At 44.6% G+C, this 12,988-nt stretch overlaps 2 protein-coding genes across 5 annotated transcripts in view; one reads left to right on the top strand and one right to left on the bottom strand.

Moving 5' to 3' along the window:
* The window catches only part of ADAM17 (ADAM metallopeptidase domain 17), a 37,165-nt gene extending 34,553 nt beyond the window's left edge, over positions 1 to 2,612 (top strand). For all 4 annotated transcript variants that reach the window (XM_049818757.1, XM_049818755.1, XM_049818756.1 and 1 more), the window contains one exon: positions 1,267 to 2,612. In XM_049818757.1, coding sequence (XP_049674714.1) covers positions 1,267 to 1,617 — 351 coding nt within the window. In that variant the 3' untranslated portion in view covers positions 1,618 to 2,612. The remainder of the gene's footprint in view (positions 1 to 1,266) is intronic.
* A 2,307-nt stretch (positions 2,613 to 4,919) lies between these two features.
* Positions 4,920 to 12,721, bottom strand: IAH1 (isoamyl acetate hydrolyzing esterase 1 (putative)). Its single transcript, XM_049818765.1, has 6 exons — positions 12,623 to 12,721; positions 10,987 to 11,039; positions 10,376 to 10,524; positions 9,360 to 9,521; positions 6,010 to 6,128; positions 4,920 to 5,278 (listed from the first exon to the last, which is right to left on the bottom strand). Exons 1-6 carry the CDS (start codon positions 12,701 to 12,703, stop codon positions 5,111 to 5,113), a joined length of 732 nt encoding a protein of 243 aa, XP_049674722.1. The 5' UTR covers positions 12,704 to 12,721; the 3' UTR covers positions 4,920 to 5,110.
* Between the last annotated feature and the right edge of the window lie 267 nt (positions 12,722 to 12,988).

Below are 12,988 nucleotides of genomic sequence, written 5' to 3'. Positions count from 1 at the left end.
CCTTCTGACATAGATTATATTTTTTGTGTGTGTGTCCTGTCCAGTGCTTTGACAACCCAATTATTACTAATAACTGAAACATTCAATTAAGGAAGTGTTGTTTTGTAACAGGAGGGGAAAAAAAAAGCCTTGCAGAGCTCCTTCTTGTATAGCCACTGGGGGAAGCATACTAAAGTCAAAGACCGCTGAGGCAGATTGCCTCTGTCATCTGCTTTGATGTAACTGAAAGCGATTTTAGTTCAAGTCCCCCATAGCTGGTCTTGAATGCCATAAGAAAAGTCACCTTAAAGTTTTATACCTGAATTCAATCAAGAACATCCCAGAAGGAGGTGTAGCAATAGAGCACAGATATAGTTAATGGGCTCCTTGCACCAGGAACAGTTTAACAAACAAATCTTGTGTCTTTTGGATCTGCTGAGGATTAAGTGGTTGGGAAATGCAGTACTGGTAGCAGGTAAACATCTCATCCTGCCCAATGTTAGCATTTACTAAGGTGCATGGGGATTTTTTTTGCCCAGAAATGTATGGGTATTTTCCAAACCATGCTCAGATAGAAGCAGAAATCAATGGGGTTTAAGTTAATCTGGGTTGTAGAATTTGGGTGTGATCACAGTGGTCCCTCCAGTCTTTGACCCTGTGTTCAGTGCAGCTTCTTGCATGTGAAACAGGGAACTCCTCAGGTTGGAAGAGGGGAGTAAGGTGTACTTTGGACTGATTCCCTGCACTGAGCTCTTAGTGTCATCCGGTGTGACCCTGCATTTCCAGTGCTAGGTTTTGCCGAAGCAGTGTTGGGCCCCAAGGAGGTGGGGCTGAGTCATCTGCTCTGTCCCAGTGAGGCTGCCACCTGTGGTGCTTTATATGGAGAAGGAACAAGCAGAGAGAAAAGGGCCCTTCTGCCTTTAGTGCTTAGTGTAGCTGATTTCATGAGGAAAAAACAGTGGAACAAATTACTTTTGTTGGATGCTCCCTTGCTCCTGTGTAAGTATAAATCTACTGTGGAGGAAAAGGAGTTGGATTTTCAATTTCATAGTGCAGTGGGTTCAGCCTGACTAGCACAGAGTAACCTGCAGTGGCACAAGGGCAGTCGGCACATCTCTGCTGGGAGTGGAGGGGAGGACACAGTAGCCTTTGAACGGTTCTAACAGGAGTGCAGGTGCTCCTCAGATGGTGCCTGTTGCCTGTTCCCTTTGAAAAGGGTGTAAAAACTGAACCCTGGACTAGATACTGGTTGCTTTTCCCAGTGATGTGGCTGCTTGTGTTTTGCAGAACGTGGAGATGCTCAGCAGCCTGGACTCTGCCTCTGTTCGAATCATCAAGCCCTTCCCCACGGCGCAGTCAACAAGCCGGCACCAGCCTCTGCAGCCCATCACGGCCGTGCCTGCCGTTGCTGCGGCACCCAAACAGGACCACCAAAGAATGGACACTATTCAGGAGGACCCAAGCACTGACTCTCATATTGACGAGGACGGGTTTGAGAAGGACCCTTTCCCAAATAACAGCTCAGCCGCCAAATCTTTTGAGGACTTGACAGACCATCCTGTCATTAGGAGTGAGAAAGCTTCGTCCTTTAAACTACAGCGCCAGAACCGGGTGGACAGCAAAGAAACAGAATGCTAGTGTCTTGCTGCCTTCTAAACATGACTTGTGTCTGCAAAACAAGGATCTGAAACCATTTCATTTATATAAATATAAATATATGTATATATATTTTTGTGAGGGAGTGGGAGAAATAAGGAAGTGACCTACTGCAGATGCTGGTCATGTGTATGACCTTCCTTAAATTACATTTATTAGAGCATTATATCTTTTAAAAAGGAAAATCCAAACTAAAACTGGCTTGTTTTTGAAGCTTATTGGATTTGTTTTTCTATTCCCTTGACCTTCAACATTTCCTTCAGCCTGTGGTGCAAAACCAAATATCCTGCTGGATATTGGATTATGTATATCAGCCTTTTTTATAATTTAATATTTTGTAGTCTGACAGCACTGATAGACAAAATTAAGGGACTTTTAAAAACAAAATGAAAACACTGCATTATGTTCCATATAGAGTAGATCATTTAGCAATTTAAGGTACATGTAAGCAAAGCCTAAACAGATGACTTCAGAACAACACAAGAGTAATGAAACAGATAAAAATAGTTGCACAGCATTGAATGAAGATGCATAATTGGAATCAAGCAACTTAAGATATACAGCTTCTAAATAAATAAAAGGATCATAGAGAGGCTGTTAAAAATGAAATGCTCCTCCAGCATGAAACTCTTTTGTCTCTAGTACTGAGGTTGTCTTTGTCTTCGTGGCAGAGAAAGGCTTTCCTTGGGAGTTCCCCACTCTGCATGAAGAGGCTTGCATGTTGCAGGTGTCTGGTAGAAGGAAGTGTAAGGGGAGAAATCATTTATGTGGATGAGGATTGCTTTAATGAACTGTTTACAGTAGTTGTTTCGGTGCAGAAATGTTTTTCCGAATGTTATTTTGAAATGGTTAACACTATTTTTGAGATGTTCAAAGAGGTGAGCCTCAGTTTTCAGCATCTGTGCGGCCTTTGGAAGCTCCTACTACATAAATAAATGGTGTGGGGGGAAATTCACTCCACTGCAGGGGGGGGGGGGCATTTGTTTAAAAACAATTGTGAATTTAATGAAAAAAGAAATAAACTTTTGTTAAACTTACAGGGCAAGTATTGGGAGGAGACTTCATGACTTCAAATTCCCACACAGTACAATGTGATGTTAAAAGTTGGTAATCTGATGGTGTTCTCTACTTTGATTCACTTGGAGATCTGCAAGGCGAGCTGGGAATGGCACAAGTGTTGTTTTAGCTTAGTAGCAGATAGACTGATGCAGTGGAGTCAGAGCAACACTCATGACAGTAAAGCAGCATCTTAAGCCTGCATTGGTTTTCTCCCATGATCTGTTGATAAAACTGACATAAAATGTCACCAACAGTAGAACCATTTTAACTGTTACAAGCCTGCACTCAGCTACAGGGGAACTGCAGCTGTGGAAAAGCCTTTGTGTTTTTAAATGTGAGGGGAAAGGAACCAAACCTGTGCTGAAAGGATTGTGGGAGTACCCCCCTCTCCTCCCCACCCAAGGATACTTGTTACACTAATACTTGAATGTGTGCCTTACGGTATTCGTATCTGACTAGCTATTGTGTTTTATGTACTGGTTTTGAACTTTGGGGTTTGTTTTGTTTTGTTTGGGTTTTCTTTTTTTGACTCAGTGCAAAGTATATGTGTGAGGAGTTAATTTAATTCCCAATACAATAAAAGCTTTTTATATTAAAAAAAAATAGTAAACAAAGCTGTTTCTGTGCAGTTAGAAGTCTGGGATGCAGCCAGGCTTGAGTCATTTATTTCTAACTGCTCCCCTCTGAAATGTGGCTGCTGTGGAGGCTGGACCCTGAGCATGAGCCTGTGGAGCCTGTGGGGCTGCACTGCTTCCCAGAGGGGATGGAGTTGGTCTTGCCCCCTGTCCTGTCAATTACGGTCAGTTCTGACAGCGAAATTTGTACCTAAGGTATGGCTGTGTGCTCAAATGCCTTTCCAGGTAGCATGTCTGTAAGTATGTGTTCTCAGCACTAAGGTCTTTACTTCCCAGGTGAAAATGAGGCAGTGGCAGGTGCTTGGGAGCATGAAAATAGAGGTTTGGAGCAGTCCTTGGACATCACAGAACCCATCCACCAATCTGAGCTGTATTCCAGAAACTGTCAAAACAGTTCTCATGCAGTTTCTTTGTAACTACAAACTACTGTAGCTACAGCTTCCACAGGAAGCCCCTTCTGCTTTACTGTAAGCATTTATTACAGAAAGGACAGTCCAGTTTAATATTCATAAATATTTATAAATCAGTGTGTGGTCTAGCTTCAGGCACATGAAAAATCACTACTTATGCTCCAGTTTATAACACAGTAGATGACAGGACAGGTTTTGGTCAGCTTGTCTTAAACAAAGCAAAGGCAGACTCATGGTGCTAACAACACCGAACAGCTTGATGCTCTCTCGTCAGTCTCCATCTTGCCCCACGTGCAATACATACATCACTATTGGCCTCATCTTTGTTTTGTGCCAATGTAACTGTTAATACAGTCCAGAATTATGTAGGAGTTTTATTTGCTGTGATACACTATTTACTATTACTATTTGTTTTTAATCCATGGCCCAGTAGTACCCTCATTTCTGCTGCTATCTGGCTGGTCACCCAATTTTTTCCCAAACTGCTTTTTCTCCATGCTTGTTGAAATCCACCTAGGTTTCAGGTAATCTTTTGCAGTTTGTAAAGGTAGTTTTGTCACTATACATAGTATGCCATTCTCATCTGTTACATCAGTTGTTAAATTATAGATGAGTACAAAAGCACACTTGAAAGGTCTCCTTAACTTGATAGCAAATGATAAATGGTGCAGCTTTGTCAGCAGAGATGCAGACCCTTTCTAGTCGTTTCTTCAAGCTCCAACCTCAAAATGAGCACGTGCATCACCAGTTTTGTACTACCCAAGAACATGCACTGCTTCTTTGAAATCTGTGTCTATATACAAAAGCCAGGTATAGAGAAGCTGGTGCCAAAGTAAGTTTAACTTAAAAAACCCTGCTCTGAACTATATCGCTACCAAAAGCCTTGTGAAAGCTCAGATAATGGCTTTTACTCCTGTATTACATCCAAATAAATTAATCTGGACTGACATGAATGGCTCATGACAAACTCTATGCTACTGCCTCTTATCAGATCCTAGGTGTTTAAAGCTAGTAGATGGTATAATCAAAGTGTAGTCCCCAATGCTCAGCTGGGCCAGGAACTCCTCAGGGCAGCCTCTGTCCCTTGGTCACAGGGCAGCCGAGACTTGCTCTCCTCCAAGCCTTCCACGCAAAGAGCTGCTCAACCCCACAAATGTTCAAACTACCAGCACAAGCAGCATGCAGACAAACCACCCCATTAGGGACCCTGAGTGGTCTCACCTTTATTCTCCCACAGACCAAGAGAAGGGTGCACAGAAGAGTATTGACAGGGGACTCCCCACTACCCTGTTCCCCAAGTACTGTGTTGCTGGATACTGGCTGTTTGTAAACAGAATGGCTTTGTCAGGCTTGTCCTTACTGCAGGGGATCTCACAGAAGACTGGCCTCGGGGTTTGTGTGGTTCACGTCACGCCAATAAGGAAGCAGTGAAGGAAGAGCAGACAGGTTTTTTTCCAGGCGTGACCAAAGTTGTGCTGCTAGAAAGCTGTTGCCTTTTGTCGATAAATGAAGACCATCAGACAAATAGGAAGAAAAATCCTACAGGGGAGGTTAAAACCATGCATTAATGTGTTTGCTAGTTGCAAATAGAAGGTCTTCAGTAATTTTTAAGTTAAGTTCTTCAAAGCCAGCTGGTATATATACTGGTTTTATTTTTCACTGTCTGTATTAAAATATTAAGAGAATGTTCTGATTGCCAAAGTCACTGCTATTCATCATGAAAAGATCACAGGATTAAGTGATGCAATCAAAATATTGAATCTGCTGCACTATTGAACAGCCTACCATACCAGGGAGCACAGGAGAGAGAAAAGATTCAGTGCCCAAACTGGAGTTATCCGCTTACAGGAAAAGTTTGCAATTTCTGTCACATGGACAAGTTTGGGTATTTGGTCAGAAGCACCAGCAAGGTACCCATGCAACCTGATCTAACTTTGAAGTCAACCCAGCGCTGTGCAGTGGGTTGGACTAGGTGCCTCCAGAGGCCCCTTCCAACCAAAACTATTCCATGATTCAAAGTCCAAGGAAAAGGTTATTTACATGTAATCATTCAGGGGACATTTGCTAACCAAATATAAGGGCCAGGTATTAAGCTTTATTTCTTGTAGCCCACTATGAAGCATTCTGGATTATTTTTTTCCTTCCCCAAAGTGTAATTTGGATGTATTTTGTATCATTTCAGTGATAATGCAGCACTACTGGTTCCTCTATGCTAAATGATGCATTTCACAATTCATGACAGTTTCAAAGTCTTTCTCATGTCATCATACCTCATCTTTTTGCATCATTGTCCAGAGGTCAAGTACATCTGTTCCACAGTCCCTTGCTACCTGAACACAGGCCTGGGCATATTCCCCAGTGGTGGCATTATGGCGATTTAATTTGTCACCTATCAATCAGAAACAAAGAAGACATTTCGCAATTGCAATTGATACAGCTTGATTTCAGTCTTCTGTGGTACACATGATGTGCAGATATAATCAATTACAAACTAAATCCGAAGCAGCTCAATTTAAGTGGCTGGAAGCTATAGCTCATTTAGTCTCTTTCAGGGCACCTTTTGTTTTTGAGGCATGTGAAATATGTTAGACAGAGGCAACAGCAACAAGCACACAGCTTTCACCTTCTGGCAAGGTTCAGGTGAAATCAGTGCATAGATATAAAACTCCTCATACACCTGCTACTAGCATGTAGAATAAAGTTAATGTAAATCTATTTACAAGCTTGCCTTCCACCTCCTGGATGACATCTGACGTTTAACATCTCCTTGCAGCAGTCTCCTCATTGTTAAAGTGCTGGTAAAACTGGGGTATGTTTAGGTCCAAAGCTTTACTAGCACTCATGACTGCTACATTTATGCGTGCAGTTATACTGGGCGCTGGACATTCGGTACATGCTTGGTGCCAGCTACTGTAAGCCAGCAGTTTTGCACAGACCATGGTCAAACTTTGGGGCAGGGTATTATTAAGTTACGTTGTTTTTCTTTTAGTGGTACCTACAATGCAATTCATCAACTCCTGCGCTACTCCCTCCTTGCATCTGATGATTCCCACTTCTTCACACTGCCACCTCTTTCATCCCATCATTTCTTGTCATCATAAAAATACCCTTGGCAGCCTCACCGGTCCCTCCCCACCACAGTACCTTTCCTAATTCTTGCTTTCTTCAACTTTCTTCCTGGTTCAACTCTCCCATAGACTGACTGGCCCTTCAGCTCACTCAGCCTCCACCACGCAGAGCTCCCTTTGTTGCCAAATTCCCTGTATTGATCACAGCCTCACCCCGCCAGGTGAGGTCCTGCAATCCTGTCCCTTTCCCTTTCTATGACTTCTCATCTAGCAGAGCTGATAATTTCTTATTCTCCCTTTGCCTTTTCTTTCATCATTAGGGTTACTTCTTGATTGTTTCATCTCCTCTTCCATTGCTGGAAGCACATGCCTGCTCTCAGTGTGCAGCTCTGTAGGAGCACCTGCTCAGTCTATAAGCTAAGAGCAGCAGCCAAAGGAAGCTCAGGGAATATGAAGATCTCCTGAGGAACCAGGGAGGCAACCTAGTGATCTATCCCAACCTGCATGTGCTCACCCAGCTCGGAATGGAGGACAGCCAACAGTGGGGAGCAATGGGTTACAGGATACTTGGAGACACCAGATATATCTGGGTGCATGGGACTGATCTGAAGGAGCTGCCTGTTGAATTGGTGAGGTCAATGCCTACCACCTACAAAAATTCATGGCTAACGGGAGACTCATGGTGACTGGAAGAAGGTTAATGTTATACCCATTTTTAAGAAAGGCAAGAAAAAGGACCCAGGGAACTGTTGATCACTCAGCTTCACCTCAGTGCTGGGAAAGACAGTGGGGTTACGTCCTCTTGGGATTCATTTCCAAACCCACGAAGGACAAGAAGGAACTATCAACACGAATTTAGCAAAGCCAGATAGTGCTTGATCAACTCAGCTGCCTTCTCTGATGAAATGATGGCTACACAGATGATGAACAGCTCTGACTTTAGTAAGGCCTTTGACTGTCTCCTACAGCACTCATTTGGAAGCTGAGTTTCTTTTCGCACCTGGATTAATGTTCCTGTGAACACCATCATCCCCTTGTTTCACATCTCTCCTTTGCTCTGATATCTATCCAACAAAACTAGAAATAAGCAGAACATTTCTCCTGGATACTAGTTGAGGGCAGATGAACCGATATTGCTGTTTACTGTGCCCACAATACTTTATTTGTGGTCTACGGTCTGAGATCACTGTGTCTTTTGTTCCATCCCTACACAGCAATCTCTTTTAGACAGATGCTGGCAGATTCAACACTGTAAATGCAAGTTTCCTCCCTACCTACCCCATAAAAAGGATAGCTTTAAGATGAAAATGAATAAGCAATATTTTAAAAGCATTACTTGATAGCTAGGAGCCAGATAAGCAGCATTCACAGACCTTCAGGACAATACGGGTGCATGTTTTGCAAACTACACCTGTAGCAGCTTAAGTGGGAGCTGGGCACACACACCAGGAAGGGCTGCTCTGCCCCTGACCGATCCCTTTTGCCCTATCCAAGGATGTACCACTGTCAGATATACAGTACTGGCCGTGTCTGATGTTTGATCTGACCTGCTACAGCTGCTACTGTCTTACACAATTTGTGAGTATTACCCCAGGACTTCCTCTCCTTTTCCAAATTAAATATAAAAACTGCCCTGCTGGATGAGACTGAAAGTCCATATATTCAAAACCTGTTTTGCACAGTGATCACTGCCACACACCAAAGCCTCCTAATGCAAAGTCATGCAATAACATAGTCTAATTTAATGCAGTTTGAACATGAGGTCATCTTCAAAATGTTACCGCTTTAACTGAGCACACAACTCAGTGACAGCTGCGTATTTACCTGAATCTAACTCACAAGTCTTTTATAAATGCGCAAGAACCGGACAAGCTGTCCCAATGGAAAAGAGGACATGCTCTCAGGAGGTATAAACGGTCACTGCTGGAGTCAGTGGGATTATGGCAATTTCCACCAGCTGAGTAATGTGAAATAAGCGGTGCTGTTATGTCTCTATTTTTAGAGTTAGCTTGAACAACATAATGAGAAATCATTTAATCACCTTCTGCTTCTTTTTCAGGTACTTTTATTAGCATCCTTAGAATATGATATTCTCTAGGGTTTTTTAAAATTTAAAATAAACCTGGCTAGGATATTACTGCTTATCTAAATAGACGTGAAATATGCTGTGACTATTATAAAATTTTCTAAGGCACACAATGCCAAAATTTCTTCCATTGTTCATGTTATTTTGGAAGGTGCTAGGACATGACATAGTAGTCTGCCTAGGACATCTCCACGAAGCCTATGTTCTCAAAGAGCTTCTGTCAGTTTTATGCACTAACAGATCAATCAACACTTGTGAAAGGACGTTACTATCTAGTTAGTAGTTACTCCACGACCTTATCCAAAAGCTCTTTAGCAAAACAGCTAGCAGTCCTTTTCCATCAACTCAAAGAACATGACTGCAATCTGGTACAAGCATGAAGCTAATCATCTGTCAGCCTGGGATCAGTAATTTACACTTTGCCGGTAAAATGCAGAAATTCTGCCCCTCTGTATCATTCTTTTACCTTTGGCAAGACACTCCTTTTCCCAAGCCGATTCCTGAAGAGGTGGTGGTGTTATCAAAATAATCCTGTCTTCAGTAATGTCTACTGACTTCAGATACTGTATCATGCTTTTCAAATTCGCAGAATATTCCTCCAAAGGAACATGTTGCTTAGGGTTCAGATCTGTTAGGGGATGGAGCACATGCATTAGTGATGTTAAACTGCTTACAGATTTATTAGACAACATAACGTGCTTTTTACACAGCGTATGAATGTGGGCACTCATTTTCAGTATGCAGTTAATCTCAACCATTGGTTCAGGAGGTGTGGTAGGAAAATGCCGTTCCTCAATATCCAAAGCAGACAAATCAAGAGTTTAAACACAGCACTTCCAACTAGAGCAAAGAAGGCACGGGCGGGGGGAGGGGGGGGACGGGGGACAGAAATCACCTTTTTTTTTTTTAAGATGCTTTTTCTTACAACTCTGTATCTTACTATTAAATCACATAATCTCCTCAAACCTCATCTGAAACAAAACCTAAGACTTTTAACTCTCTTGGATACAGAGAGTTCCCATGGACATACAGTCAGTCCTTCACGCACCAATGTTACCATTTTGATTAGACTAGCTCTGCGTGCTGCTATGCTTATCTTAAAGAGAATCCAAATGCTACCTTCCCTCATTTCTTCAACCTGTCTTCTAAGAACTCATCAGACTGCTTTAAAGGCAGAAAAATCAGCTAGATGCCCAACTCCAATTTTAGGTGATGGATATACGACTAACTCTCGAGCACCCTGAAATTTACTTCTAATATTAAAACTTGGTGAGAGGGAAAGAAATAGAAGGCACTGCACAGTTTAAATACAAATAAAATGGCTGAAAACAATCAACTCTAAAAATGAAAAGAGGGCAACTGGTTCACAGAGAAGCAGCAGGAAAAGTCCGTGTAATATTCTGCCTTTTCTGCTAAACTGTAAAACTGCCTTAAGAGAACAGATCATGGGGAAAAGAAAAAAAAAAAGGCAAGCTATCATACCTTTCAAAGCACTGTCATTAGCTCCAAAGAAAATAGTAACCGCAACAGTACTCTCAGCACTAGTGCTTCTAGTGATCAGTCTTGGAAGGATCAATTTAGCCCATCTGGTGTTGTACCCCGAGACCCCACGGTTCACAACATCACATTTTCTGAAACAGAGACACATATAAAAAAGAACATCTCTTCTCTTCCCACCAGAACAAAACTTGGAAAGTTTTGAACCATTCTGTCAGGATACCTGCCTCCATCCCTCTCAGAAACAATGAGATGTCACAGGAGTTTTCAGTGGGATTATAACTTTATGTTTTGAAAGTGCATGCATAGATTGCATGTGTAGCATTTACCTGTCACTTAGACTATGAAACCAGAACAACAATCTTGACAACCACTAAGGATTTTTTTCTTTCCACTCAGGCTTTGAGCAGAAAGAAACAGTCAATTAGTATTTCCACTAGTACTGGGCAGGTTACCACTAAGGCAGTTCCACTTCAATAAATAAACAAATGTTAATAAATAAATATAGATTAAATATTAACTTTGTTGGTTTACTTTTAGAAAAGCTGCATGACTTCTTGCATGCTAGAAATCAGTTTTGAAATTTAAGCTCTTACCTGACCAGTCTCTCGGCAAGGGACGACCCCCAGCCATTTTCCTGGAAGGAGAACTGAAAGCAAGGAAAACTGTTAGACCCTCACTGGAAGAACTCCGTCGCCAGCAGGTCAGTCCCACCCCTGGCACCTTCCCTCCTCAAGAGCTTTTAATGCAGGGCCTCTGGCACTGCTGCAGCAGCACTTCCTCCCTCCCAGCCTGCCCTGTCCCTGCAGAGATCAAACACCCCCGGTCTTACCTAGATGCATGGCTGGCATCAAAGGCAATATGGAACCGTACCTACAGAGGGACGGACCCTGTGGTCCCTTTGTAATCAAAACTGACTGCTGTCAGGCTGTAGTTCCATTTTGGCCAGTGAAGCTTTTTTTTTTCTCCTTGTAATTTTCTAACTTATTTCTAAGATCCTTTCATTGCACCTTCATTCTGAGAGCACATGCTGCTTTGGAGTGCAGTTCAAAACCTACCTCTTCTAGTAGTGGAAAAATGAATCCCTTCTTATTCCCACTGCTGCACCATCCTCCCTGTTATAATGCTGCGCAGTGAGTCAGCTTAGACAACTGATCTCCCATTAAAGATAACCTTTCTCTTCAGCCAAATCTTTTCTCATCAGAGCAGCTCTGTGACCCACTCCACCACGCAACCCATGCAACAGAAAGCAGGAACACAAAATAAAAACTAAAAAGCTGCTGCTGCCTCAAAGGAGACATTCACCAAGCCACGGCCTGGTCATATCAACGCAGAACGTGCCTCCGGGGCAGGCGAGCGAGCTCGATGCAGGGAGCTGCACAGAGACACACCAGGAGCTGGGACGGGGAGAGCGTGGGGGTCAATACAGACAACAGGCTGTCGTCCCTCTCTGGAAAATGACACTGCCACCAAAATACCAGAAGCTAGACTTTTACCAGATCACACTTATAACACAGGTACTTTATGAATTTCTGCAAAAAGGCTCTAAATCTCATAACAGGCCATCAGGTATGAAAGCTCCTGGAGCGCTCTTGTGGGAGATCCAGCAGGGAGGTAACTATGCTGGGCTGCACTCCTGTTCCACCGGTCTCCTTCCCGCCTCACGGTGCCAGGCCGATTGCCGCCATCCGCCATGCCGGCCAGCCTCTGTCAAAGCGGGTTTTGAGAGCAGTTCCCCCGGCTGCCTGACCGCAGGCTGCCACGGCGGCCGGCCTGCTCTGGCAGCCCCTGAGGAGAGTGGCTCAGGGGCTCTGTCACCGTGATCCCGCCGGACAGGCTTCTCCTGCGCCAGCCGAGGTGGGGACCGGCCGGCGAGGTGAGGCAAGGCAAGGCAAGGCGAGGCGAGGCTGGGGGCCCCACACTAGGACACACAGATCCTCTCCCGCTCCAGCCGCCGGCTGCTCCTTTTCCCTTAAAAATTAGCGTCGAGTAAGGCCCTGTGCTTGGCCCAGGCGCTCGGCCCAACGCCGGGCTGCTGCTGGCGTGGCCTCCAAGGGACACCGGGGCTCAGTCCGCCCCCGGTAGGAGGAACGGGGACGTTCATGGGGCTCCGCCGCTGCAGGCGGGAACGGCGGAGCCCGCCGGTCCCGCTCAGGGCGGCGCGGCGACCCCGGCGGCCCCGCGGCCAGGGGTGGCGGCGCGGCCCCCTCGGGGCTGCCGCAGGACCGCTACCTCAGTGATGGAGTCTCCGAAGAGGACGACGCGGGGCCAGAGCAGCAGCCTCCCGCGAGCGCCCGTCTCCGCCAGCGCCATGGCCGCCGCCGGACGTCCGCCGGGCGAGGAGGAGGAGGAGGAAGAGGAGGAGGAAGAGGAGGAAGAGGAGGCCTCGCCGCTTCGTCTGCGGCGGTAAACGCGCGGGCAGCGGCCGAGATCTGCATTAAAAACCGGCCCGCGGGGAGCAGCAGCACGGATAATACGGTGTTGGGGGCCTAACCCGCCCACACATTTACATACGTTGGCTGAAAGCACATTTCAGAAAACATGCATAATTTAAAAAAATAAGATTTTTATCTGCTCCACAGAGACACTTCCTTTTAA

The sequence above is a fragment of the Accipiter gentilis genome, chromosome 16 (assembly GCF_929443795.1).
Source record: "Accipiter gentilis chromosome 16, bAccGen1.1, whole genome shotgun sequence".
NCBI classification, from domain to species: domain Eukaryota; kingdom Metazoa; phylum Chordata; class Aves; order Accipitriformes; family Accipitridae; genus Astur; species Astur gentilis.
The sequence above is the reverse complement of the archived record's forward strand: the minus strand, read 5'-3'. Positions and strand labels throughout refer to the sequence as shown.

What these genes read in the sequence shown, in the direction of transcription:
- IAH1 (XM_049818765.1), bottom strand. Translation starts at nt 12,703, where the DNA reads ATGGCGCTGGCGGAGACGGGCGCTCGCGGGAGGCTGCTGCTCTGGCCC. An exon ending in TAATGACAGTGCTTTGAAAG is followed by an intron (nt 9,522 to 10,375) that starts GTATGATAGCTT and finishes ATCCCCTAACAG; the next exon opens with ATCTGAACCCTAAGCAACAT. An exon ending in AAAGGAGTGTCTTGCCAAAG is followed by an intron (nt 6,129 to 9,359) that starts GTAAAAGAATGA and finishes TCTGATTGATAG; the next exon opens with GTGACAAATTAAATCGCCAT.